At 45.1% G+C, this 27,438-nt stretch overlaps 1 protein-coding gene across 1 annotated transcript; it reads left to right on the plus strand.

Moving 5' to 3' along the window:
* The first annotated feature begins 1,208 nt into the window (after positions 1-1,208).
* Positions 1,209-27,305, plus strand: LOC129709857 (delta-type opioid receptor-like). The gene is made up of 3 exons (XM_055656478.1): positions 1,209-1,971; positions 23,621-23,976; positions 25,725-27,305. The coding sequence occupies exons 1-3, from the start codon at positions 1,706-1,708 to the stop codon at positions 26,249-26,251; spliced, it is 1,149 nt and encodes a 382-aa protein (XP_055512453.1). The 5' UTR covers positions 1,209-1,705; the 3' UTR covers positions 26,252-27,305.
* The last annotated feature ends 133 nt before the right edge of the window (positions 27,306-27,438 follow it).

Raw genomic sequence — 27,438 nt, forward strand, 5'->3', positions numbered from 1 at the left:
CCCTTGCACCGGCTTGACCAAAGATCTCTGGGCTTGACTGTGTCGGTGTGAACCCTTCTGACTGAGCTCGAGAGCGTTGATCGGGAGAGTCCGCACCTCTGGTGTAAAGTGAGCGTCGGGTGACAATTCCCTCTGTAGGTTCGGTCAGCGTCCACCCGGGGGTGTACAAGACAATACTCGAATTCGCCCCTTCTATAGCATGGTGCGATCTATAGGCTTTGTAGATCTGGTCTCATTTATAGAATTTATAGTTGACGCTATTTAGATGACATTTTCCAAAAGTTTTGAGACTTGGATCCTAGGATTTAAACTTGTTTTAAAAACTTTCTAGGTAGGAGAGAGGGGGGGGGGGGGGGGGGGGGGGGGTGCTTAAAGTATATTTGCATTTATATATAGATCTCTTCACAATCACAAGGTGTCCTATAGTCTTCGACAGCGGTGAAATAGTTTCCGAGAAATGTATTCATGTTGGAAACACCGCGGCCAGCGCAAACACAGCAACCCCCCAGAGACAACAATGAACAGGTCTCAATGTTATGTCGTCAACTAGGGAAAGTTAAGATGGACGAGGACACTAGGGATAACTTCTCTGCATTTCTTCAAAGACCAGAGACCAAACGTTGTGTGTAGGAAGGAACTGCAGATGCTGGTTTACACCGAAAATAGACACAAAAATGCTGGAGTAACTCAGCGGGACAGGCAGCATCTCCGGAGAGAAGGAATGGGTGACGTTTCGGGTCGAGATCCCTCTAATCTTTGACTAACGCTTCATCTGCTGGACGACACCGCCAAGCAGAGCGACAACCCTGCAGGTTTTCACTGGAATCAGTCCGAATTCTTCTCCCTGAAGTGAGACTCGAGCCACCTCAGAGACGAGAATAAAGTCTGCAACCGCTGAAGCTAACATGTTGAAAATATTTGTCTGTACAAAGTGTCCTTAATAAACCAGGAATACTGGTTCGTTCTTGGGACCGGTCTTTTAAGAGTTAAACCGCCATTTGAGGACAACATTATGCCATTCATTATTTATGTCCAGTGCACAACTATTTAGGAAGTGATAAATTAAATCCACTTAAATCCTCCATCTCTTTATTTTTTTGGATAGGATTATACTTGCATCCTCTAATTCCGCAGCTAGACACAAAATGCTGGAGTAACTCAGCGGGACAGGCAGCATCTCCGGAGAGAACCTTTTCTCCAGAGATGCTGCCTGTCCCGCTGAGTTACTCCAGCATTTTGTGTCCATCCTCGACATAAACCAGCATCTGCTGGTTCCTCCCTACAATTCCGCCCTGGTCTAACATTTCGGATCATGCCGCATTTCAGAGACTTTATGCTGACTCTTTCTAGACAATGAATTTGGAGCCACAGAGAGAATGGTGTATTTTTGATTGCAATTTAGCGGACTGTAAAGAGTTGGTTAATTTTTGCATCCTTGATTGACAACCGGGTCTTGGCTAGCACGTGGGCTTGACGTCGATGGAGGTGTTACATTTTATAAGAAATCATCAGAGCTGCGAATCCCTGATCTCGATCCCAACGCCACGAAGCCACTTCGCCTTATTCCACTGCAATCATCGGGGTGCATCGCTGGTGAAACGGCCGGGGTAGCAGAAATCAGAAACCGCAGGCGCAAAGTGCGGGGTCCCGTTATCCAAGGGGCAAAACGACCACTCTGAGCTTGGTCGCTCGGCAGCAAGAAGCGATGGAGCTGTCCACGGTACCTAACACGGAGCGGGAGCTGTTCACAGACTATAGTGCTGAAGTCTACTGGGGTCTGGCGCTCAACGCGACCTGGGAGGGTTTGCAGAACGGCTTTGGAAACAATACCAGCGTGGATAACAGCACAAGTTTGAACCCAACCAAGGGATCCGCTACCTCGGTCTACGCTATCGCCATCACGGCACTTTATTCGGTGGTGTGTGTGGTTGGGCTGGTTGGCAATTTCCTGGTCATGTATGTCATTGTCAGGTAAGGATCCATTCCGTTGTGTGAAAGTAAGGGGTCGGTTATTTTCTGCTGTTTAACCGGTTGATTTCCCCCTCAACCTCACAACACGGCGGCGAAGGTTGTGACCGAGTTACAGAGGAAGATCCCATCGCGGCTGTACCAAGGAGCCCCTGGAAATGCAACATAAAAATTAAAAAAAATCTACACTGCTGGAAATCCGAAAGTTGAGGAAGTATCAATGGTCCAAGGCTGGAATGTATAGTTCTAGGGTGAGAGGGGTAACGTTTAAAGGACATGTGCAGGGGAAGTCTTTTTTTTTAAAAATCAGGTTTTATTAGCTTGAAACCCATTGCCAGAGGTGGGGGTGGCGGTGGAGGCAGGCGTGCAGGCACCATAATGGCATTTTAAGATGCTTTTAAATGGACACATGGGTGTGCAGGTAATGGAGTGATATGGGTCATGTGCAGGTAGAGGAGAATATTGTAACCTGGCTTCATGTTCTGCACGGACGTTGTGGGCCGAAGGGCCTGTTCCTGTGCTGTACTGTTCTCTGTTCTTATGTTCTAACTGAGTTTCTCTCTCCGCTGATGCCACTAGACGCTCAGAACCTCCTACGCTGTCGATTTTATTTCAATTAAAAGAAAGCCCTCTAATTAAAGGAAACGGGGTGTACTGAGTGTGGACAAAGCAAGAGGGGTGGGCATAAGTCCCGCCGGAGAGTAGAGGCATGTCCTGAACATCAATTGTCAGTTCATTCAACAAGTAAATCGAAATCGCCCCAAAAAACTGCAGGTGCTGAAAATCTAAAATAAGATCGGAAAAAGCTGGGAAACCCAGCTGGGTCGGCAGCATCTGTGAAGAGGGAGGCAGACCAAATGTTTTTAGCTTGAAGGGTTAACTTTGTCCTGATTCACACGGGTGCAGCCAGCATGTACTGATGTCCATGCACTGAGTTCCAGCATGTACTCGTTTTATGGCAGATTTCCAGAATTTACAGGGTTAATTTGTTTAGGGAGGAACTGCAGATAGATGCTGGTTTACACAGAAGATAGACACAAAAAGCTGGAGTAATGTCAGCATCCCTGGAGAAAATGAATATGTGATGGTGGAAGGGTCTCGACCCGAAACATCTCCTATTCCTTTTTTTCTCCAGTGATGTTGCCTGACCCGCTGAGTTACTCCAGCTTCCTGTAAGTTTATTTCGCAGCCGTCTGGCTAATCTCCCATTTCACGCACCGTTCCTCCCTCCCAGCCACCCTGTATCGCCCACCCCTACACTCCCCCAGCCCCACTTCTACCACTTTATGCGGTCCCTGGAAACGCGGACTGCTGAGTGCAGGAGTTCTTGTGTGTTCAAGGCAATTCATTTGAACTAACGCGACAAATTCTCGATGTTCAGAGAACAATAGGCTGGAGAAACACAGCGGGTCACTCGGCATCTGTGGAGGGAACAGTCTCTGACTCGCCGAGTTCATGCAGCCTTTTGTATTTAGCTCGAGGTTCCAGTACAGAATTTGTGGCATCTTCTGTCCCCAATTCTCCCCGTTGCCCGAGGTGCTCGCGGTCTGTCATTGAAGTTGAAACAAACTGTCCTGAACCAGGAAATTAAAAAAATGTGCACATTTTGTAAATTGTTTGATAATGAACGCGCGCGGGAATTAACACCATTCTGGGGGGAAAACAGAGTTTATTAAAGAAAGGAATTTCAAACAATTGCCCTTCAAATGCAGATCATGTCCGCAATTCTACACAAGATCAAGGAGCCACCTTCTAACTTACTTCATACAGGGAGTCCGCTAACAATGTAACGTAGGTACACTAAAATGCTGGAGAAACTCAGCGGGTGCAGCAGCATCTATGGAGCGAAGGAAATAGGCGACGTTTCGGGCCGAAACCCTTCTTCAGTCCTGCCTGGCCCGCTGAGTTACTCCAGCATTTTTGTGTACCTTCGCTCTTCCAGCATCTGCAGTTCCTTCTTGAACACAACAATGTAACGTTCTCCGTTTCTTTGATCACCGTCCTCTTTGACGTGTTTTCACACCTTTCCCTTCCATATCTCTATATCTCCCACTCCCCCTGACCCTCAGTCTGAAGAAGGGTCTCGACCCGAAGGGGCACCCATTCCTTTTCTCCAGAGATGCTGCCTGTCCCGCTGAGTTACTCTAGCATTTTGTGCCTCTCTTCGGTGTAAAACCAGCATCTGCAGTTCCTTCCCGCCCACAAACCTACTCAATGGAATGGTCACAAATGCCGATTCAAATGTTACGGGAAAGCGTGCATTATTATTGAAGTGCCTTCATTTCAGCAGTTTACCGGTCCCTTTAACACCAGCACGATATTGGGTCCAGGTGTTTAGTTGCTGTCTCGCTGCAAATCTGGTCCGGACATTTAGGTGTAGAATAATGCCCACGCTGAGAGAGTCTGGTCACAGCAAATGCCAGTGTTGTCAAACAAGGGCCACCGGCGTAACGCCCACCATCACAACACAGCTAAAAGCCCAGCGTGTTTACAGAGTTAATAGCCTGTAATACATCCTAGGTGAACACATTGAAATCGGTTCTGGTCCCGACCCGAAATATCACCCATCCATGTTCATCCATGCTGCCCGACAGTTACTCCAGCACTTTGTGTCTTTTTTTTTATAAACCAGCATCAGCAGTTCCTTGCGCCCCCCTATAACTGAGACTCTTTTTTTTTTTTTACGATAGCCCCCCACCCCCCCTTAACATAAATAATCCAAGGCCAGATATTTTACGAATAAGAAATTGTTTCAGAATATAGAAATAACATGACATGGGGCAAGTTAACATTTGAAATCAGACCATGAATATAATCGTAAATATCTACTAATCTTGGGGGCGAAACAAGAAGCGGCCGGGTACACAATGCGCCTACACCCTGACCCCTCCGCCCAGGCAATCTCACCCACCCACACCAAGTCTCTCTCTCTCACACACACACACACACACACACACGCGTACATATAATCACCACCGCAGCCATTCGATGCGTAAAACATTCAGGCAAATGTACCTGCACAAGGACAAACACAAACACACGCACATAACCATGCCCTCGGGAAGGCAATCACACACACACACCTACACGCACACACAGCGATCGCACCCACACACACACACACTCATAATCACACACAGTCACAACAGGAGACAGACGCTGACGCCCACACAATACACCCAGACCAACATCATTACACTCACATAACTATAACCCGCACAAGCGGACCTGCAACAAACACACACACGCGCACTATAGGCTTTCGCACAGAACCACAAATGATCACATTAACACGACATACAGAACATACCATAAATATAAAACTTGTAAACCGAGTCGCCTGCACAAGTCATGTCTCTACAAACAAAATACATGCAATAATAAATAACAAGGCATGTTGGAAGGAACTGCAGATGCTGGCTTACACCGAAGAGAGACACAAAATGCTGGAGTAACTCAGCGGGCCAGGTAACATCCCTGGAGAACATGGACAGGTGACGTTTCGGATCGGGACCCTTCTTCAGACTTATTGTGGGGGGAGGGGGGGGGGGGGGGATAAGCCTCTTTCCAGGAATACTGAAATCATTGCAAGACAATATTTTGATATTTCACTTTGGGTATTATGAAATATTAGTTTGTGCAAAACAGTCTCTAATGTATCTTTACCCGGGATAAGCACATCAACTTCGCGTCGAAGTCAGACCGATTTGTTTGATGGATGTCGGGTTTACAAGTGTTGTAATGATCCACCACAGTCTAGACATCAGCATGTCGCTGCCCGCCCACGTGTCATTTGAATCGATCAGGATCGGACAGGATCAGCAGTAAGTCTAAATCGGAATCGCCATTTCTAACATCGACAAGAATGTCGGGCTTTGCAATACACCTCGCAATAAATATCATGACAGCTCCGCGTTTTATCTTTATTAAATGTGCAGGAACTTTGCAAATGGAGGGAATGTGCAGACGTGGAAATGGCACCGTCTAGCGCTCAGAGCAGCAACTGCAAACAGGAATCCCTCTCACTGTCGATACGATACACAATGCTGGAGCAACTCGGCGGGCGGGACAGGTAGCATCTCTCGATAGAAAGAATGGGCGAGGTTTCGGGTCGAGGGTCAGGGTAGGGGCACGCACAGAGATAAGGAAGTGTAAGGTGTGAAAACGAGACATCAAAAGAGATGGGGTCCAAGGAAAACGTATCATTGTTAGCTTGGGGGATGTGACAACGGAGCAAACAGGGATACAAATTTAATCAGGGGGGGCAGTCAGACTGGTCGGAGAACTACGAAGGGGGAGCGATGGAGAGAGACGGGAAAGCAAGGTTTACTTGAAGTTAGAGAAGTAAACGTCACCTATTACCGCTGAGTTACTCCAGCATTTTGCATCTATCTTCGGTGTAAACCAGCATCTGCAGTTCCTTCTTGCACAATGAGATACTACTATTCTTAGTGATAAACATTGAGAGAGAAAAACAACAACATTGAGAGAAACAAAAGGAATATCATTTATTTAGTGAGTCTCTTGCTGAAACTAAGATCCATCAGAACTTCTCAATAGCTTTGGAAATTATTCCATTGTACTGGGCAGGGAGGTGACTTTATAGCCCTGCTTTCCAGCCAATTGCATCACCGTGCTTTCCTTTGTGTTGTGACCGAGTCTGATCAAGATTTGAGCACTGACCTTGGATAGACACAAAAAGCTGGAGTAACTCAGCGGGACAGGCAGCATCTCTGGAGAGAAGGAATGGGTGACGTTTCGGGTTGAGACCCTTCTTCAGACTGAAAGGCATGGGAAAGGGCAACGAGAGATATAGAACAATGAATGAAAGATATGCAAAAAAAGTAATGATGATCAAGGAAACAGGCTGTTAGCTGTTTGTTGGGCGAAAACGAGAAGCTGGTGCAACGTGGGTGGGGGAGGAATAGAGAAAGAGGGAATACCAGGGTTACTTGAAGTTAGAGAAATCAATATTCATACCACTGGGTTATAAGCTGCCGAAGAGAAACATGAGATGCTGTTCCTCCAGTTTGTGTTTAGCCTCACAATGGAATGAGGCTAAAGGATATAGCTAGGACAGGGTAAATAGCCTAGGACAGAAAGGTCAGTGTAGGAATGGGAAGGGGTGTTAAAGTGTTTGGCAACCAGGAGATCAAGTGGGTCCTGGCAGACGGAGCGAAGGTGTGCAGTGAAACGATCGGCCAATCTACGTTTGGTCTCGTTGATGTATAAGAGTCCACGTCGTGAACAATGGATACAGTAGATGAGGTCGGAGGAGGAGCCACATCTTGAACAATGGATACAGTAGATTGATGGGTTTTGGCCTTTGTTAATTGAGTCATTCAAATCAAACACAGCATTTTGTTATAAAAGATAACAGGCCAGCTGAACATCAAGTTCCCATCTTCCACAAATGAGTCCAATGACCGTCATAGATAATAAAAACACTAAAATTGTTGGAAATATTCAGCTGATTCAGATTCAGATTCAATTTTAATTGTCATTGTCAGTGTACAGTACAGAGACAACGAAATGCATTTCGTGTAGGTGTCAGGTAGTCGTGTCGTTGTCAGGTAGCACCCATAAAGAGCGAAACTGATTTAATATTGTACGTTGCCCATTCATTAAAACAATTCTGAAGAAAGGTCTTTAACCAGAAACATGAATTCTATTTTCATAAAGATGTTGCTGCACCCAGCGAGTTCTCCCAGCATTTTCTGATTTCATTGCCAGCCTCTTCAGCATTTAGTTTTTACATCGACTACCAACTTATTGATTTTCGGCAGTGCTGATCGAGGAAGAAATATGGACCCAGATTCCATTAAAACCTCTTTACTTTCTGTCTTGTGCCATGGCATTTATTTTTTAAGTCATCAGGAAAAATAAATCAGAGCTTTCATTCAATATCTCACTCACTTGAGTTATAGAGAGAGGTTTGGATGGGCTGAGCGTTCCTTTAGTTGGAGCTCAGGAGGTTGAGATGATCTAATTGAGGTGTACAAGGTCACGAGGAGCATGGAAAAAGCGAATGCTCACAACCTTTTCCCCCAGGGTAGAAGATTTTAAAACTACAGGCCCTAGACTTAAGGTGAGAGGGGGTAGATTTAAGACAAACCTCTTCATTCAGAGGGTCATCCACATCTGGAATGGGTTGCCAGAAGACATTATGGAAGATGATATAATTGTGACTTTTGTAAGATATTTTTACAGGTACAGGTATATGGATAGGAAGGTTTTAATGGACAATGGGCCAAATGCAAGCCAATGAGACTAATCCAATATGCCAATTTGGTCAACATGAACAAGATGGCCAAAGGGCCCGTTTCCCTGCTGTACAACTCAATGACTCTTTGAATGACAGTGCATCACCCCCTTAACAATCCAATAAAATGTAAACTCCTGGAATGTGGTGAAGCTGATCTGGATCAGATAACCACTGCATGTGCAAAACAAGAATCTGCCAGACCAACTCAGTGGGTCGGGCAATGTCTGAAGAGGGAACTGGACAGTTGCCATTTTAGGCCAGAACCCTTCTTGAAGACTCCCGACCTGAGAGGTGTTTCATTTCATTTACTCCCTCGTGAAAAAGAACACTGAATGACGAAAATAGCCATGAGCTTAAACCTTTGCTATTTCAGTAGAATGATCCATGGTGATACAAGGATGGACCATAATACATGCAAGTAGGATCAATAAATATTTGACCCTAATCAATTACACAGCAAAGAGGTGACAAGTGTTCAAGATGAAATGGACATTAAAATCGTCTGGCATCATCTGAGCTGGTCAAAGTGGTTAACCGTGCAGGAAGGAGCTGCAGATGGTGGTTTACACTGAAGATAGACACTCAACAGCTCAGGCAACATCGCCCGAGAAAGAAATAGGTGACGTTTCGGGTCGAGACCCTTCTTCAGACTGAGAGACTGAAACGTCATCTATTCCTTTTCTCCAGAGATGCTGCCTGACCCGCTGAGTAACTCCAGCATTTTGTGTCTGCAACTGACCCTAACTCTGTCCTGATCTGACCTCTGCCTTTCTGCCCTTGAAAAGTGCAGTCAATGGGACACAACCACGACAGCTTTAGCCCAGGGGGGGGCTACTGACACGGTGCTGAAGAAACAGCAGACTAACCCAGAGACAGCCAGGTGTCAGTTTGGTTAAAAAAAAACACCCTGGAAGATTCACTGTTAAACCGGGCATTATATTCCCTCAAAGATAAACACAAAATGCTGGAGTAACTCAGCGGTATAGGCAGCATCTCTAGATAGAAGGAAAGGGTGACATTTCAGGTCAAGATCCTTCTTCAGACTGAGAATCAGGAGAGAGGGAAATGAGTGATACAACCCAGCGGTATGAATATTGACTAACTTCTAGAAACCCTTGCTTTCCCTCTCTCTCCCCATCCCTCCCCCATCCTAGTGCTCCGACCAGTCTGACTGTCTTTCTGATTACATTTTACATTGAATGCCTCCTTGTCACCTTCCCTTGAGCCAGCAATGATCTAATCCAGTGGTTCCCAACCTATTTTAGCTTATGGCCCCCTTGGGCTCTTTAATGTTTCTGTGGCCCCCTCTGACATTATTAGCGGAAAAAAAGGTGGCCCCCTTCATTGAACCTGTGGCCCCCTAAATCCCCAACATTTTCTGTGGCCCCCCTGAGATTTGCCATGGCCCCAGGTTGGGAATCCACAATTTTTCCTTGAGCATTTTCCCCTTTGATCTCTCATTTTCACACCTTACCCTTCCATATCTCTCATTTCCCTCCCCCCCGACTCTCAGTCTGAAGAAGGGTCTGGACCCGAAACATCACCCTTTCCGTCTCTCCAGAGGTGCCGCCTGTCCCGCTGATTTCCCCTGGCAATTTGTGTCTATCTTCACAGCGAAAGGAAAATCGAGCTGGAGTGGTTTAGTTCTGTTTGTTTTGTCCGTGTCATTGTGCATTCAGGCAAACAGCAACAGCCCATCATAAATGAGTCTGCTGGGAAAAAAAAGTAATAGAAGCAATTCAGGCAGCTTCTCCACTGCAGCAAGAAATATTTACATAACACCTTTTTATAATCCAAGCACATCTCAAAGCAATTTGACGTACAGGGCACTCAGCGAGTAGAACTCGGAAGGTGTGATGTCGAACCAGTGAGGTGAAATGCAATAAAAGCAGCTTTCATCTACTGCAATTGAAACATCAAAGAAACTCAGACAAAATAAATAATTGATTCAGGACAAAAGGAAGAGGTAATCATGCACCGTAGAACCTGAACTTTCTAAACGACTTTTCATCCACTCCTCTGCTTTTGCTATTAACAGATGTACATATTGATGAGGTGATTGGGATTAGACTCACGAGGCACGACAGGGTAACAACTGTCCAGTTTTTGCCATCGCAGTGGATAACAGCACTGATCCATCTGTATTTAATCAGCTGCTGCAAAAGCAATCTGTCTACACCAATTATTCCAGGAAATATTGGCTTAACCCAGTCTTGTTTACAATCACCTGTTTAAAATTTGAATCGTATTCCTCATCCAGTCAACACTTCAATAACCAGAAAGCCAAGGGGCAAGATAAACAAATTCCCTTAGAAGATAAGGTGAAAGCAAATCTGAAATAAATCCAGAATGGTGCCGGAACTAGGGTGCATTAGTTAAAGGGGGAGGTTGGACAGGCTTGCATTGGTTCCTCCAGAATGTTACGGTGAGACTTGATCGAAGAATATATATAATTATGAGAGGCATAGATAGGGTAGACAGTCAGAATTTTTTTCACAGGGTGGAAAAAATATTAGAGGGCATGACTTTAAGGTGAGAGGGGCAAAGTTTAAAGGAGTTGTGCAGGGCAAGTTTTTATTTTTAACACAGAGAGTGGTGCTGGTAGGCGTTGCCAGGGGTGGTGGTTGAAGCAGATATGTTAGTGCATTTACAATACTTTTGGGTAGGTATATGGATATGCAGGGAATGGAAGCATATGGTTAAAAAAACACACAAAAGGGCACAAAGTAACTCAGCAGGTCAGGCAGGATCTCTAGAGCACATGGATAGGTGACATTTCAGATCAAGATACTTCTTCAGAATTATGTGCAGGTAGATAAACGATGGTCTTGGCAACATGTTCGACAGGACATTGAGGGCCGAGTGGCCTTTTCTTGTGCTGTACTGTTTTAGGATCGATGTAAAAGCAAAGGGGGAAGAGTGGTGGTGCAGCTGCGGAGTTGCTGCCTTACAGCGCCAGAGACCCAGGTTCGATCCTGACTCCGGCTGCTGTCTGTACGGAGTTTGTACGTTCTCCTCATGACTGCGTGTGTTTTCTCCGGGTGCTCTAGTTTCCTCCCACATTGCAAAGGCAAAACTTCAATTAAGGTCCAGTGGAACTCGATTCACAATACAGTCATACTAAAAAAAAAAGCAGGGATGACCACCGCATGAGATGCACAAAGTGAAATGTGAATGGATGCACAAACGAACAAGTTCATGAGTCAGAGGAGCAGAATTGGGCCATTCAGCCCATCGAGTCTGCTCCGCCATTCAATCATGACTGATCGATCTTGAGAATTTTCAACTTTCAAAATGTTCTGTGCCACGAAACAACGAGTGTTAATAGGTCAGGTCAAGGAGACGGGAGGAGAGTTTCTCAAATGAAAGCAGAAAATGTTAAGAGGCATTTGTGGGGGAAAGAAATAGGGGTCAATGTTTCAGATGGATGGTTTCTGATCGAGCCTTTCAATCTGGACATCAAGCTGAAACAGTAAATTAGTTTCTCCCTTCTGTGGATGTTGCCAAACCTTCTGAGTGTTTGCAGCATCTGCTGCTTTCAGTTTAGATTTCCACCATCTGCAATATTTTGCTCTCGTGGCATAATGACTGATAGTGCACTTGCTCACAGAAGAGTATATGAGCTGCTCCTTCAAATGGAGAATTCCAGAGAGGTTTTATCATCGACATTAGTGGTAAACTTTGCTTCAGAGACAAGTGTTTACAGTAAAAAGCATAGATGTGCACACAAGGGGATAAAGCTTTAAAAGTGCAGGAAGGAACTGCAGATGCTGGTTTAAACCCAAGGTAGACACAAAAAGCTGGAGTAACTCAGTGGGTCAGGCAGCATCTCTGGAGGAAAGGAATAGGTGACATTTTGGGTCGAGACTCTTCTCCAGCTTTTTTGAGTCATCTTCATTTTATTTTAATTTGGTGCCCCAGATAACACTCCGATCAAAAGCAGGAACTGGGCTGATCTAAAATGTGAAGCTATACTGAGCCATGGTACAGATGTTGAAGACAGGCACAAAATGCTGGGAGAACTCAGCGGGTCAGGCAGCATCTCTGGGGGAAAGAAATAGGTGACGTTTCGGGTCGAGACCCTCGAGTTCCATCCTACTAAAATAAAATGTTCTCCAAAGCAAAATATATTCTACTTGTGAGAGGAGGAGGAGGAGGGAGGGAAGTTTACTGAACTATTTGCACTGACACTGTTTTAATGAAAACAATCGAGATAATTATATTGAACCGTCTGTCGCGAGAATTGTGCTAACCTCAGATGCAGCATGAGGAAGTTATAAGATTGATTGTGTAGGACATCTAAATCTTGCTTCATTGCGCACTCTTTGAAGCACGACATATTAATTAATCTATCTCTGGAATCGGAATTGCAGCATTTTCTAGGACAACTTTTTCGACTGAAAATTAACCTTTTCAGGACCGTGATACGATGGGCACTAAACCGTTGCAATTATCCCACCAACGCAATTTACAACACCTTTTACAACCCATTTACAACACCTTTTACAACACCATCTGTTCATATACTCAAAATTCATACCACCCCCCCCCCCCCCCCACCAAAGTATGATTACAAGGCAGTTTCACCAGACATTGAGAGGAAGGACACAAAATACTGGAGTACCTCGGCGGGACAGGCAGCATCTCCGGAGAAAAGAAATAGGTGACGTTTCGGGTCGAGACCCTTCTTCGGACTGAGAGTCAAGAGATTTAGACGGTGATGTAGAGAGATATAGAACAAATGAATGAAAGATATGCAAAAAAGTAACGCTGTTAAAGGAAACCGGCCATTGTTAGCTGTGGGTCTAGGTGAAAATGAGTTACAGACAATGAGACTCAACAAGACGACTTTCCAACTAATACAACGGTTTAAACCAGCATCTGCAGTTCCTTCGTACACATTGAGAGGAAGGATACCTATTTTTAAGGGAGACAATGGGAGAGAGAATGGATAGGCAATGTTGCAGGTCGGGACCCTTCTTCAGTCTGAGGAAGTGTCCCGAACCGAAATATCACCTAGCCATGTTCTCCAGAGATGATGCCTGATCGGTCGAGTTACTCCAGCATTTTATGGTCTCTTTTACATGGAAGAGGCCAAACATAGATTGGATTCAGTTTGCAGTGGAATCCAGTCTGCGGTTGGCTTCTCTCCACTGTACCTTGATACACCGTCGTGGCAATAAACTAAACTGAACCAGAAGAGACTGCATTGACTGAGCTTCATTTGGCTGTATCTCTGCTTGTGCATCCCACTCCTGCACTGACCTATCAGTCTGTAAGGACCAGCACCATGGCAATGATGCCCAATGCAAGTCGGAGGAAGAGCAACCAGCCACATTGTAACCTTCTGGATTCAAGATCAAATTCGGCAATCGTATACAAGTCACTTTCTCTGTTTGTATCAGAATCGGCCACTCCTCCAATAATGGTAGTTAATCCCACTCCAGTTCAGTTTAGTTTATTGTACGGTGACTTTAAACGAAGATGGGCTATTCATCGTCCACCATCGGCTCTGACCTTCCTTCCATCGAGGGGATTTATCGCAGTCGCTGCCTCAAAAAGGCTGGCAGTATCATCAAAGACCCACACCATCCTGGCCACACACTCATCTCCCTGCTACCTTCAGGTAGAAGGTACAGGAGCCTGAAGACTGCAACAACCAGGTTCAGGAATAGCTACTTCCCCACAGCCATCAGGCTATTAAACCTGGCTCGGACAAAACTCTGATTATCAATAACCAATTATCTGTTATTTGCACTTTATCATTTTATTTATTCATGTGTGCATATATTTATATTATAGTATATGGACACACTGATCTGTTTTGTAGTCAATGCCTACTATGTTCTGTTGTGCTGAAGCAAAGCAAGAATTTCATTGTCCTATCAGGGACACATGACAATAAATCCACTTGAACTTGAACACTCTAATTGTTCAGATGTGCTGGGTCAGAGTCAGAGTCAATTTAATTGTCATTTGGACCCCTGGAGGTCCAAACGAAATGCCGTTTCTGCAGCCATACATTACACACAAATAGACCCCAGACACAACATAATTACATTTTACATAAACATCCATCACATAGCTGTGATGGAAGGCCAAAAAAAACTTATCTCTCCACTGCACTCTCCCCCCCCCGATGTCAAAGTCAAAGCCCCCAGCTGGCGATGGCGATTGTCCCGCGGCCATTGAAGCCACGCCGGGTGGTGCGAGGTCGCACATCGGGTCTTGGTGTTAGAGCCCCCGGTGTGCGCTCGTAAAGTCCCGCGGCCATTCCAGCCGCGCGGGGCGGTGTAGTGAGGCCCCGCTCCAGGAGCTCTTCGACCCCGCAACTCGTGCGGGAGAATTCGCCGTTGCAGGAGCCCCGAAAAGCGGTCTCCCTCCAGGGAGCCGCGGGCTCCCGGTGCCGTCGTCCGCAGACCCGCAGCAGCAGCCTCCGACTCAGCAGCGGCATCGGTAGCAGCAGCAGCAGCGCTCCTCCACCGCTCCGGACTCGGCCAGCCCCACGACGGCGACGGTGAGTAGCACCAGAGTCCCCGGCTTCTTCCTGTTGGAGGCCGCTCCTCGTTGCGGCCCCAACGACAACGGAAACCCGACGAGAAAAGGTCGGGTCTCCAGTGCAGGGAGAGATTTAAAAAGTTTCCCCCCCCCTCCCACCCCCCCCCCACCCCCCCACACACACACACCCAAACAAAAAATAACAAAAAACTACATTAAAACACAGACAGAAAATAATAAAAACGCGGACAGACTGCAGAGGCCGCTGCTGGCCAGAGCCGCGCCGCCTACCGGATAAATGAATAGATGAACAGTGGAGCGATAAGCAGAGGACACAGATTTTAAATCGATTGCCAAAAGATCTAAAAGAGAAATGAGAATATTTTCCGATCAGAGTGGGATCTGGAGCACTATTCAGGAAAATATGTTAATTCAATAAGCACTCTCAAACCCCGAGTAGAACATTCATGATTATAGATATAAATATGAGCCCCATTCAAATTGGATTGAAAATCCTCACCCAAAGATGAGATGAAAGATCAGAGCCCTGTTTCAGCAACACTTATTTGGAAATCTAATGTAGCATCATTTTTTTGGGGGAAATTAAATTTAATTTGGTTTGTTTTTAAGTGTAATTAGCACATTGTTTACTGCAAAGGTGGTACATAAAACTAACTAGAATTTGGCATTTTCATTGTTCTGCTGCAGTTCTATATGCAAATTGTGCTGAAGTAATCTAACCGAGGTATTTAAAACCTTTAACAGTTTTGCCTTAGATTGGATTGCAAAGTAAGAGATACGCATTCAAAATTAATCTAGACTGCTCAGGAATTAAACAAGAAACACCTTTATTCCCTCGCATAGTGGAGGTTTGCAATCCTCTTCCATAAAAGCATTGATATTGGGGTGAATTGATTTATTCGTTGTCTGACCTCATTAAATGTTACTTTGTATGCCTCGTCGTCCAATTCCATTTGCTAACAATGATCTATTTTACATTTTCCTTGAACATCGTTTCCTTTGATCTCTCCTTTTCACACTTTACCCTTCCATATCTCTCGTATCCCTCACCCTTGACTCCCAGTCTGAAGAAGGGTCTCGACCCGAAACGTCACCCATCCCTTCTGTCCAGAGATGCTGCCTACGCCCACCGAGTTACTCCAACATTTAGTGTCTGTCTTTGGAGTGAATTGATACATGTTTTAATATTGACAGATGCTGGGGGAATATTGAGGTAGGAATATTGAGCAAGGTGGGTCAGAGGTGAGTCAAGTAAATTGAAATTATGATCAAGTACAATCTGATAGACTGGCAGAACAAGTTCAAGACCTTATCTAGTCCCTTTATCATTATGATTCTTAGTGCTTTTTATACTCAGGATAAAAGATAGATGATATTCAACTGTTGGAGCAACATAGTCTAGTTTCAATCCACAATTGCACAGACCAGATCAATCAGAGTGCTGTTCAACATGGGAGAATGTTTTCTATATTCTCCATTTAGTTTAGTTTAGTTTAGAGATACAGCGCGGAAACAGGCCCTTCGGCCCATCTAGCACGCCGACCAGCGATCCCCGCACACTTACACTATGCTGTACACACTAGGGATAATTTACAATTATACCAAGCGAATTAAAGGGCCTGTCTGGGCGTCATTTGCTCGCCACGCACGTCACTACCTAAGCCACCACGTCTCACCACGCGCCATGTGCACGTAATGTACGCCTTGCGTAAATGTTGTCGCGTAAATGACGCGCAAATAACGCCCAAGTGGGACAGGCCCTTAACCTACAAACCTGTACAACTTTAGAGTGTGGGAGGAAACCAGAAATCCCAGAGAAAGCCCACACAGGTAACAGAAAGAACGTACAAACTCCGTACAGACAATACCCGTAGTCAGGATCGAACCAAGGTCTCTGGTGCTGTAAGGCAGCAACTCCACCACTGTGCCACATTGCTGCCTTTCTTCTCCAAAAGACATCATAAGGCCATAAGACATAAGACTAGAATTAGGTCATTAAGCCCGTCCAGTCTACTCTGTCATCAGTCATGGCTGATATATCTTTCCCCTCTCAACATCAGAAGAGATTCTGCTCTGCCATGGAACAATGCCAGCACAGTCCTCTGCTGGACTTTGTGAGTGAAATGGGAATCATTTTCATTCCATTAACAATTCACAGAAAAAAAAATGTGGAATCTTGGGCTGACTTTAGAACACAGCGCAGTGCAGCATAGGTTGAGGCCCTTCAGCCCACAATGTCTGTGCCAGCCTGTACTGACTTTGACCCCAAAACCTAGAAATAAACGGCCAGCATTAAAATCCTGCCATCATCTATTGTGTGGTGTTAATTATGCATTGTTAGTGACTTGTGGAATCTGATTTTACAAAGGCAGAAGAAGTAAGCCGACTACTTTAGTTTAGTCACAGTTTAGAGTCACAGCATTAAAATTATGATGTCCTTATTCACTGGAATTTATAAGGATGCGAGAGTATCTTATAGAAACATATAACATTTTTAAGAGATTGGACAGGCTAGATGCAGGAAAAATGTTCCCCATGCTGGGGGAGTCCAGAACCAGGAGTCACAGTTTAATAATAAGGGGTAGGCCATTTAACACTGAGATGAGGAAAAACGTTTTCACCCAGAGAGTTGTGAATCTGTGGAATTCTCAGCCAAAGAAGGCAGTGGATGTTTTCAAGATAGCATTAGATACAGCTCTTAGGGCTAACGGAATCAAGGGATATGGGGAACATACACTCATAGTTGCCATTCTCCAACGCTGCACGTTATTGTTTGAATTGCAAACTGTTGGCTAGTTTTCAAGAGAGTTAGATTTAGCTCTTGGGGCTAAAGTACGTCTTTGGAGTGTGGGGAGGATATCGAAGCAATGGAGCAAACCTAAGCAGGTCACTGGGAAAACGTGCAAACTCCATACCGACAGCACCTGGAGTCAGGATCGAACATGTAATTTTCTGTACTGCTGGATGACTTGGGCATGCATGAGTTGAGATGCATATTATTTGTAGATTTAGCTCTTAGGGCTGAAGGAATCAAGGGATATGGGGAAAAAGCAAGAATGGGGTACTGATTTTAGATGATCAGCCATGATCATATTGATACAAAGGGCTGAATGGCCTACTCCTGCACCTATTTTTCTATATTTCTATGAAGTGTTTGTTTTTGTGCTGTATACAGTAGCTCTTCCCAACTGTCCCTTGGTTCCCCGCAGTAGTTTATCACTACTGTTTCAAGTTGCATTTTCCAGATATCCACTTCATTTTCCATTGACATTCTCCTTTCTAGCTCATGCTGTTGGTCACCAACTCATCAATCTTGCAGCGTCTAAGGCTTTGAATGGTGTTTTGCATGCATTAGTGCTAATGGCCCTTCACCTTGAGGGGATTGAGTGGGGTGGTATGGGAGGTGAATGATTGAATATATATTAGCAGCAAACAAGCTTGGAAATCTGTCAGCAGTGGTATGTTTGAGGAAGATTGGACCCTGTTAACCTCCCTTCACTGCCAAGAAACGATTTGAAAATTGCATTACAGTTTATCTCTGTCAATAAGAGCAGTAAATATAGTCAAAGTGTGGAAACAGGCCCTTCGTGCCAACTTGCGCAATACTGCCAACATGCCCATCTACACTAGTCCCAGCTACATGCGTTTGGCCCATATCCATCTAAACCTGTCATATCCATGTACCTGTCTAAATGTTTCTGATATTACCTGCCTCAACTACCTCCTCTGGCATCTTGTTCCATACACCCACCACCATTTGCTTGAATTTAATTTTTTTTTTAAATTGTTACTCTTTTTCGCCTTATGTGCTAAAAAAACCTCTTGGTATTATCCTTGGTATTATCCTTAATGCTATCTGCCAGAGCTATCTCCTATCCCCTTTTTGCCCTTTGACATCCTTTTCTCCCTTGCTCCTTAGTTCCTGAAACTCGATACACTTGGGTAGAAAGAGGACGGGGGTGGTTGTTTGAGGTTAACCTAAGATTGGATACCATTGTGTCCTTTTGCATAAACCGGCATCTTTAGACTTCACTTTAGAGATAGGGCCCAGAAACAGGCCCTTCGGCCCACCGAGTCCATGCCGACTAGCCCATACACTAGCACTATCCTACACACTGGGGACAATTTAGTATTTTACCAAAGCCAATTAACCTACAAACCTGTACGTCCTTGGAGTGTGGGAGCAAACCGGAGCATCCAGAGAAAATCCATGCAGTCATGGGGAGAACGTACAGCTCTGTACAAAGAGTCAGATCCAACCCGTGTCTCTGGCGCTGTAATACTACTGCTGCGCCACCGTGCCGCATTCAATTCATTGTTTCTACTTAACTTAATGAGGTTTTTTTTACATATCACTATTGCATGGCAGAAACATGGCAGCTAATGTTTACGCAGTAAGTTTCCATGTACACCTATGTGATGATTACCAGAGTATCTATTCTATTGGACACTGAGGAGAACTCCACTGTTGTCCTTCAAATAGCGCAATGGAAAGTTTTACATTCACGAATGTTCAGATGGGGTTTCAAATTTGACATCTTCGGAAAACTAAGACTCCAACATGGCAGCAGTCTCTTAATATGGTGTGGAGATGCCTCCTTGGATATTTGGATCTCTGAAGTAGGTATTAGCAGGGGCGGAAAACACGGGGGGGGGGGGGGGCCCCCAGAGGGGACACGTTCCCCCCCCATGTTTTGAGAGGTGGGCGACATCCCCGCCAGGTTAACCTGCCTGGACTTGCAGGAAATATGGCCAGCGCGGAGAAGCAGCGCTAGTATCCCGTCAGTCCAGACAGGGCTGTTAGTTAACCCGGTGAGACAGGCAGTTGAGCTGCATTTAGCGCTGGATTGAGCCTCCGAAGCTTCGCGCGCGTGTGTGAGTGTGCGCATTAGCACGCGGCCGCCAAAAAATGGTGTCTCGTCCCCTCCATGTTTTGATAGTGAGTTCCGTTCTTGGGTATTAGAACCTGCTGATTTCAGGCTCAGAGCTGAGCAAGTGGGACACTGATCCACACTGATTTGAATCGGTTGTTTTGTCTTGTTTGGAGACATACTCTGCGATCACACAAATAATTGTCAGTAACGCTGTTGGAAAGACGTACAGGGGCAGCACACGATAGCACCAGTGACCAGGGTTTGATTCTAACAATGGGTGCTGTCTGTACGAAGTTTGCACGTTTTCCCCGTGGTCGCATGGGTTTCCTCCGGGTGCTCCGGTTTCCTGCTACACTCCAAAGGTGTGCAGGGTTGTAGGTTCATTGGCTCCTGTAAATTGTCGCTAGGATAGAACTAGTGTATCTTGTTCTGTGATCGCCAATCGGTGCGGGCTCAGTAAACCACAGGGCCTATTTCCATAGAAACAGAAAAAATAGGTGCAGGAGTAGACTATTCGACCCTTTGAGCGTGCACCGCCATTCAATATGTTTAGAGATACAGCACAGAAACAGGCCCTTCGGCCCACCAAATCCACACCGACCAACGATCCCCGCACAATAACGCTATCCTACACACAGTACGGACCATTTACACTCATATCAAGCCAATTAACCTACAAACCTGGACGTCTTTGGAGTGTTGGAGGAAACCGAAGATCTCGGAGGAAACCCACGCGGTCACCGGGAGAACATTCAAACTCCAGACGGACCGAGTCGGGATTGAACCCGGGTCTCCAGCGCTGAAAGGCAACGACTCTACCACTGCGCCACTGTGCCACGCCATCATTACAACGCAAACATGAAAATATGCACTGTTAATCCACGCAAGCTGCTTATAACTGGCTAATTGCTATACTTGTTTCTACAGTTGGTTTAACATTTTTATTACTGTAATTTGACAAAGGAAAGATAATTTTAAAACTGTTCCATACATGCCAGGTTAACAGAGCTAGTTTACAGATACAGCGTTGAAACAGGACCTTTGGTCCACCAGGTCTACGCCGACTATCGATCATCCATTCATACTAGCTTTTTTATCCCACTTCCCCCATCTCCTCCCTACACACTAGGGCATGTCTTTGGAATGTGGGAGGAATCCGGAGCATCTGGAAACCCACATGGACACAGAGGGAACGTGCAAATTTCACAGAGACACCACCCGAGTTCAGGATCAAACCTAGGTCTCTGGAGCCGTGAGGCAGCAGCTCTACCACTGTACAACCTCAATGCTTTGCCTGGAGATGAAATATCTACGCAGCATAAATTATTTCAGTTGTACAGGGTCTTGGTGAGACCACACCTGGAGTATTGCGTACAGTTTTGGTCTCCCAATCCGAGGAAAGACATTCTTGCCATAGAGGGAGTACAGAGAAGGTTCACCAGACTGATTCCTGGGATGGCAGGACTTTCATATGAAGAAAGACTGGATAGACTCGGCTTGTACTCGCTAGAATTCAGATGATTGAGGGGGGATCTTATAGAAACTTACAAAATTCTTAAGGGGTTGGACAGGCTAGATGCAGGAAGATTATTCCCGATGTTGGGGAAGTCCAGAACAAGGGGTCACAGTTTAAGGATAAGAGGGAAGTCTTTTAGGTCCAAGATGAGCAAATCATTTTTTACACAGAGAGTGGTGAATCTGTGGAATTCTCTGCCACAGAAGGTAGTTGAGGCCACAGTTCATTGGCTATATTTAAGAGGGAGTTAGATGTAGCCCTTGTGGCTAAAGGGATCAGGGGGTATGGAGAGAAGGCAGGGATGGGATACTGAGTTGGATGATCAGCCATGATCATATCGAATGGTGGTGCAGGCTCGAAGGGCCGAATGGCCTACTGCTGCACCTATTTTCTAAGACATCATAGAGATTCCATTCTCGTCACATGTAACCTACAACCTCACTGTTATCACAGTAGATAACATTCTTGTCACATTTAATAAGTCTCTAATTAATAATATATATTGACACAGAGTTTTTTTAGTTTAGTTTAGAGATATAACGTGGAACACCAAGTCCACACCGACCAGCGATCCCTGCACATTAACGCTGTCCTACACACACTAGGGACAATTTACAATTATACCAAGCCAATTAACCTACAAACCTGTACGTCTTTGGAGTTTGGGAGGAAACTGAAGATCTCGGAGAAAACCCACGCGGTCTCAGGGAGAACGTACAAACTCCGTACAGACAGCACCCGTTGTCAGGATCGAACCCGGTTCTCTGGCGCTGTAAGGCAGCAACTCTACCGCTGCATCACCGTGCTGCTTAGTCAAGATCCACGTTTCAATACATTGCAGGATGAGATCATTCTTCCCATCGAATCAATGCCAGGTGACAGAACAATCCCACTCCCCCACTGACCTTCCCTGCAACTCATTCTCTCCAGATTCCCATCATTGCCACCCTCCACCTGCTCTAGGCAGCCAATTAATCTCGCAACCTACACAGGTTTTTAAGGTGAAGGGGGAGAGATTTTATAGGAATCCGAGGGATAGCTTTTTCACACAAAGGGTGGAGGGTGTATGGAAGGAGCTGCTGGAGGGGGGTAGTTGAGTTAAGGAGCAATTAGACAGGAGAGGCTGAGAAGGATATGTGCCAAAAGCAGGCAGGTGTGACTCGTGTAGATGGGACATGTTGGTCGGAGTGGGCAAGTTGGGCCAAAGGGCCTGATCCCATTCGGTATGATTCCATGACTTTTGGGATGTGCAGGAGGGCAGCAGAGTGCCCAGAGGAAAAAAGAAGAACATGCAAACTCCACACAAACAGTACCGGTGTCAGGGTTAAACCCAGGCAGCTGGAGCTGTGAGGCAGCAGCTCTGCCATCTGTGCAGTGCAGCACCTACCTGCCAACTTGTAAATTACATTTGTGTGGGGGTTCCCCCCACACACACAATTACCGCATCGTGCCATTTCTCTCATGACCAGGATGTTGCAAATTGCTTTTGAACCAACAAAGTACTTTTTGTGAAAGGTACTCACTGTTGTATTGCAGTAGTTCCAGCAGTTAGTTCACACATTAACTCCCACACACAGCTAATTGATAATGATTAGGTCACCACTGATTTTATTGATGCTGATTAAGCCATACATATCTCCCAGGATACACAAAAAAGCTGGAGAAACTCAGCGGGTGCAGCAGCATCTATGGAGCGAAGGAAATAGGCCACAATGAGAATTGGCCCTTTGGAAGTAATTCAGTTAAACTTCTATGGGTCAGATATCAAGGTGAGGGAATGAACAGGTTTAAGGTGAAGGGTTGATGATTTAATAGGAATCTGAGGGGTAACGTTTTCACACAAAGAGTGGTGGGTGTATGGAGGAGGTGGTTGAGGCAGGGACTATCCCAACATTTACGAAACAGTTAGACAGGTGCATGGATAGGACAGCTTTGGAGGGATATGGACCAAATGCAGGCAGGTGGGAATAGTGTAGCTGGGACATTTGCACTGGTTTGAGCAAGTTGGGCCGAAGGGCCTGTTTCCACACTGTATCACTTTATGACTCAATCAATGAGTAATAGAGACTTGCTCTAAACTGTGGTTTGAATTGGGTTAACTCATCTCAGCCCGTGTGTCATCACCGTATGATTGTATTTTGACCTTGAGGGCGAGAGGGAAGGAAAATGTGTGGCCAGTTTTCTTGTAGGAACAAGAAACTGCAGATGCTGGTTAATACACAAAAGAACACAAAGTGTGGGGGTGACTCAGCAGTCAGGCAGCATCTCTGGAGAAAGGGAAGGGATGATGCATCCCTTTGCCGAATTCCACAGGTGACTTCCACAGATGCGGGAGGAGTCTTGACCCGCTAAATTACTCCAGCATTTTGTGTCTATCCGCAGAGGCACACATTTTAGTCTCTGCGGGGACAGGATGCAATTATTCCACCAAAGATCGCAACTGTAATCATTGATTTTGTCACTTTCTCTTTTTCGCAGGTACACGAAAATGAAAACGGCCACCAATATTTACATCTTCAACCTTGCTCTGGCTGATGCCTTAGCCACGAGCACGCTGCCGTTCCAGAGCGCTAAATACCTGATGCATACCTGGCCCTTTGGGGAGGTGTTGTGCAAGATCATTATATCAATTGATTACTACAATATGTTCACCAGCATCTTCACCCTGACTATGATGAGCGTCGACCGCTACATCGCCGTCTGCCACCCCGTGAAGGCGTTGGATTTCCGCACGCCCACCAACGCCAAGATCGTCAACGTCTGCATGTGGCTGCTGTCGTCAGCCATCGGGGTGCCAGTCATGGTCATGGCTATCACCAGGCCTGATGGCAAGGGTAAGTGCAACCACACACCAGAACATGGTGGTCAGCTCAGCACCCAGATGGTGAAGAGGAGGTTTCATCTATCAAAATCATATAGGCTTTTGATAGATCAAGTAAGGAAAAAATATCTCCACTGGAAGGGGAGGCGCTAAACTTAGAAACGTAGAAAATAGGTGCAGGAGTAGGCCATTCGGCCCTTCGAGCCAGCACCGTTATTGAACATGATCATGGCTGATCATCCAATATCAGTACCCCATTCCTCCTGTCACCCCATATCCCTTGATTCCGTTAGCCTTAAGAGCTATATCTAACTCTCTCTAGAACAAAGCCACATAGATTTAACGGTCCACTATTACAAAGTAGGTACAGTGAAAAGCTTTTGTTGTGTGCTAACCAGTCAGCGGAAAGACAATACATGATTACAATCAGGTCATTCGGGGTGTACAGATACATGAAAAAGGGAATAACGTTTAGTGCTGGATAGAGCCAGTAACGATCAAAGATAATCCGATGGTCTCCAAAGAGGGGTAGATAGTAGTTCGGGACTGCTCTCTGGTTGTTGGTAGGATGGTTCAGTTGCCTTATAACAGCTGGGAAGAAGCTGTCCCTGAATCTGGAGGTGTGCGTTTTCACACTTCTGTGCCTTTTGCGCGAAGGGAGAGGGGGGAAGAGGGAGTGACGAGGGTGCATGTAGTCCTTCACCAGAAGAACAAATCAATTCAACAAGGCTGTTTGTCATTAGCTTCTCCAGGGTAATTAGGGATGGCCAATAAACATTTGTATTGTCAGCACCACACTGATTCCAGTTAATGAATAAATTAAAAAAAAGAATTGTAAAGAAAAGTTGAAGAAGCCCCTTGACAAGGAGAGTCCATTTCCAAGAATCAACCCTGTTCCGTGCATTTTCATGCTCTCAGCTGCCCTGGTCCCTGCACACTTGTCATTTAAAGTGTTTTGATAGGGAAAATTAGAACACAACACCTTCACTGCAACAATGCGATCAATGGCAAAACTAGCAGTCAGATTATTTACCATCTTTGTAATGGTCTCACCATTCCCATATTGGTCAAGGTCTTTTGTACGATAGATTCATAGTTATACAGCACAGAAACAGGCCCTTCAGCCTATTTCATCCATGCCGCCCCAAGATGCCCATGGCTGAAGCTTTCCCTGTTTCAAGTGGGAGATTGCTTTTAAGATACATAGGAAATAGGTGCAGGAGTAGGCCATTCAGCCCTTCGAGCAAGCACCGCCATTCAATATGATCATGGCTGATCACCCCAAATCAGCACCCCGTTCCTGCTTTTCCCCCCATATCCCTTGATTCCGTTAGCCCTAACTCCCTCTTGAAATACACATTGAGGTATTACATTTTACCTCTTTCCTTCACCAGTCTAACATTTTATTCATGGGTTGTAAATGCCATTGCTATATCTTGGGCTCATTAAAAGGTAATCTAAATCTAAATCTATCCCCATTCCATTTTGAATATCCTTAACTTTTAATAAAAGTCCTCTGGGAAAACCTTCACAACATGATCTGCAATGGTTTCAAGAAATAAGAAGCCCATATCATATTCCCAAGGGCATTGAAGAATAAGCAATATTCTTTAGGTATTCTTTAGAAATTCTTCGATTTTCCAGCATCTGCAGTTCCTTCTTAAACAAAAGCAATATTCTTTGCCTGTAATACCACATTCTCATGGAGTGAGTGCATTGAATAACATTTTTTCATGTGCATTTATCTTTCTTCACTTCTAGGCAGTGTGATGTGTCTCGTTCAATTCCCAGAGCCCAAAACCTACTGGGAAAACGTGACCAAAATTTGCGTCTTCATATTTGCCTTTGTCATACCGGTGTTGGTGATCACCATCTGCTACAGCCTGATGATTCTACGTCTGAGAAGCGTCCGCCTCCTCTCGGGCTCCAAAGAGAAGGACAGGAACCTGCGGAGGATCACCCGGATGGTCCTCATCGTGGTGGCCATCTTCATCATCTGCTGGACGCCCATTCACATCTTTGTCATGGTCAAGGCCCTGGTGAAAGTCAGCGATAGTCCCCTGATGTCCGTCAGCTGGCACTTCTGCATTGCTCTCGGCTACACCAACAGCTGCCTCAACCCCGTGCTCTACGCCTTCCTGGACGAGAACTTCAAGCGCTACTTCCGTGACTTCTGCCTGCCCCTGCGGGCCAGGTTGGAGGAGAACAGCTTCACTCGAGCCAGGAAGACCACCAGGGAATCGGTTTGTGCCTGCACTCCTTCTGACATCGCCAACAAGCCGGTATGACTAGGCGTGAGCAAGCCCGCAAAGGGCTTGTACTCTCGGAGACAACAGGACCTGAATTCCGAAGTCACGCAAATTACAACTGAGTTTTAATTATTAATATTTCAAATAAAGTCTGATTGATTGTAATTTAAATCTTTATGATAGAAAACAAAAAGCATTGACTTATTTTCCTCAGTTTACCAGGGAGTTTAGATCACACTGTAATCTTGTTAAATTTTCATTTAAACAGTTTAAGTGATTGCTTGTAACAAGGAAAAATAACAGCAATTATTTTTACATAGGAAGCTTATATGTATATATATATATATATAAACACTATACATATAGCCTTTGGCACAAAGGTATACTTTTTTGAAGAAGTTGCCTTGTTTCAATGTGTCGGGGTTGTTGACTTGATGTTAAAGTTTTCTAACTTTTGTTGGAAAAATGGAATGAAACATCATTTACTTGCAATTATTACAATTACACAAGTTACGTTAGACTTCTCATTAAAAGTTGATTAAATGTATCTCCCTGCATTGAATTATGTATATGTTTTCATGCAGTCTCTGCAGAGATTCGATTATCTTCTTAAAGGAATGTCGGCAGATCTGATATCTCTATTGCTGCTGAGGACCCTTTTATGAAACAATGGCCTTGTTTCCTTGGAACCATTCCCAAACATAAAAGGACAGGAAAGTGCATCACTGTACGGCAAAGACTAAAAATGAGTTGCTATCTATCTCTCTGTAGTAATATTTTGATGCAACCATGGGACATTGAAATTCAGCAGCTGGACTGATGTCAAGGAGAAATTTATTTGTTAATATTTTATAATGCTATAAATGTGGCTGAAGTTATTGCTGTAAAAAACGAGTTGAGATATGTATCTTATTTCTGGCATTGTAAACACATTGATTAAAGAGTTGATCACATTCTCTCCTGCCAAGTTTTATTCCTCTCCAGTAACACATCATCCTGGCCTGTGATGTTCGGCCATAGGTCCCACGCTACAACAGTGTGCTTTGATTATGGACATGAGTTCTTTGCTTAGCGCTATCTTGCAGAGTGCTGTTGTGCAGCTCTTGTCCATATAACCATATAACCATATAACAATTACAGCACGGAAACAGGCCATCTCGGCCCTACAAGTCCGTGCCGAACAAATTTTTTTTCCCCTTAGTCCCACCTGCCTGCACTCATACCAT

This window comes from Leucoraja erinacea, chromosome 26 (assembly GCF_028641065.1).
Source record: "Leucoraja erinacea ecotype New England chromosome 26, Leri_hhj_1, whole genome shotgun sequence".
NCBI lineage: Eukaryota > Metazoa > Chordata > Chondrichthyes > Rajiformes > Rajidae > Leucoraja > Leucoraja erinaceus.

Coding starts and splice junctions, on each gene's coding strand:
- LOC129709857 (XM_055656478.1), top strand. CDS start 1,706: ATGGAGCTGTCCACGGTACCTAACACGGAGCGGGAGCTGTTCACAGAC. Junction 1,972..23,620: donor GTCATGTATGTCATTGTCAG/GTAAGGATCCAT, acceptor TCTTTTTCGCAG/GTACACGAAAATGAAAACGG. Junction 23,977..25,724: donor CACCAGGCCTGATGGCAAGG/GTAAGTGCAACC, acceptor CTTCACTTCTAG/GCAGTGTGATGTGTCTCGTT.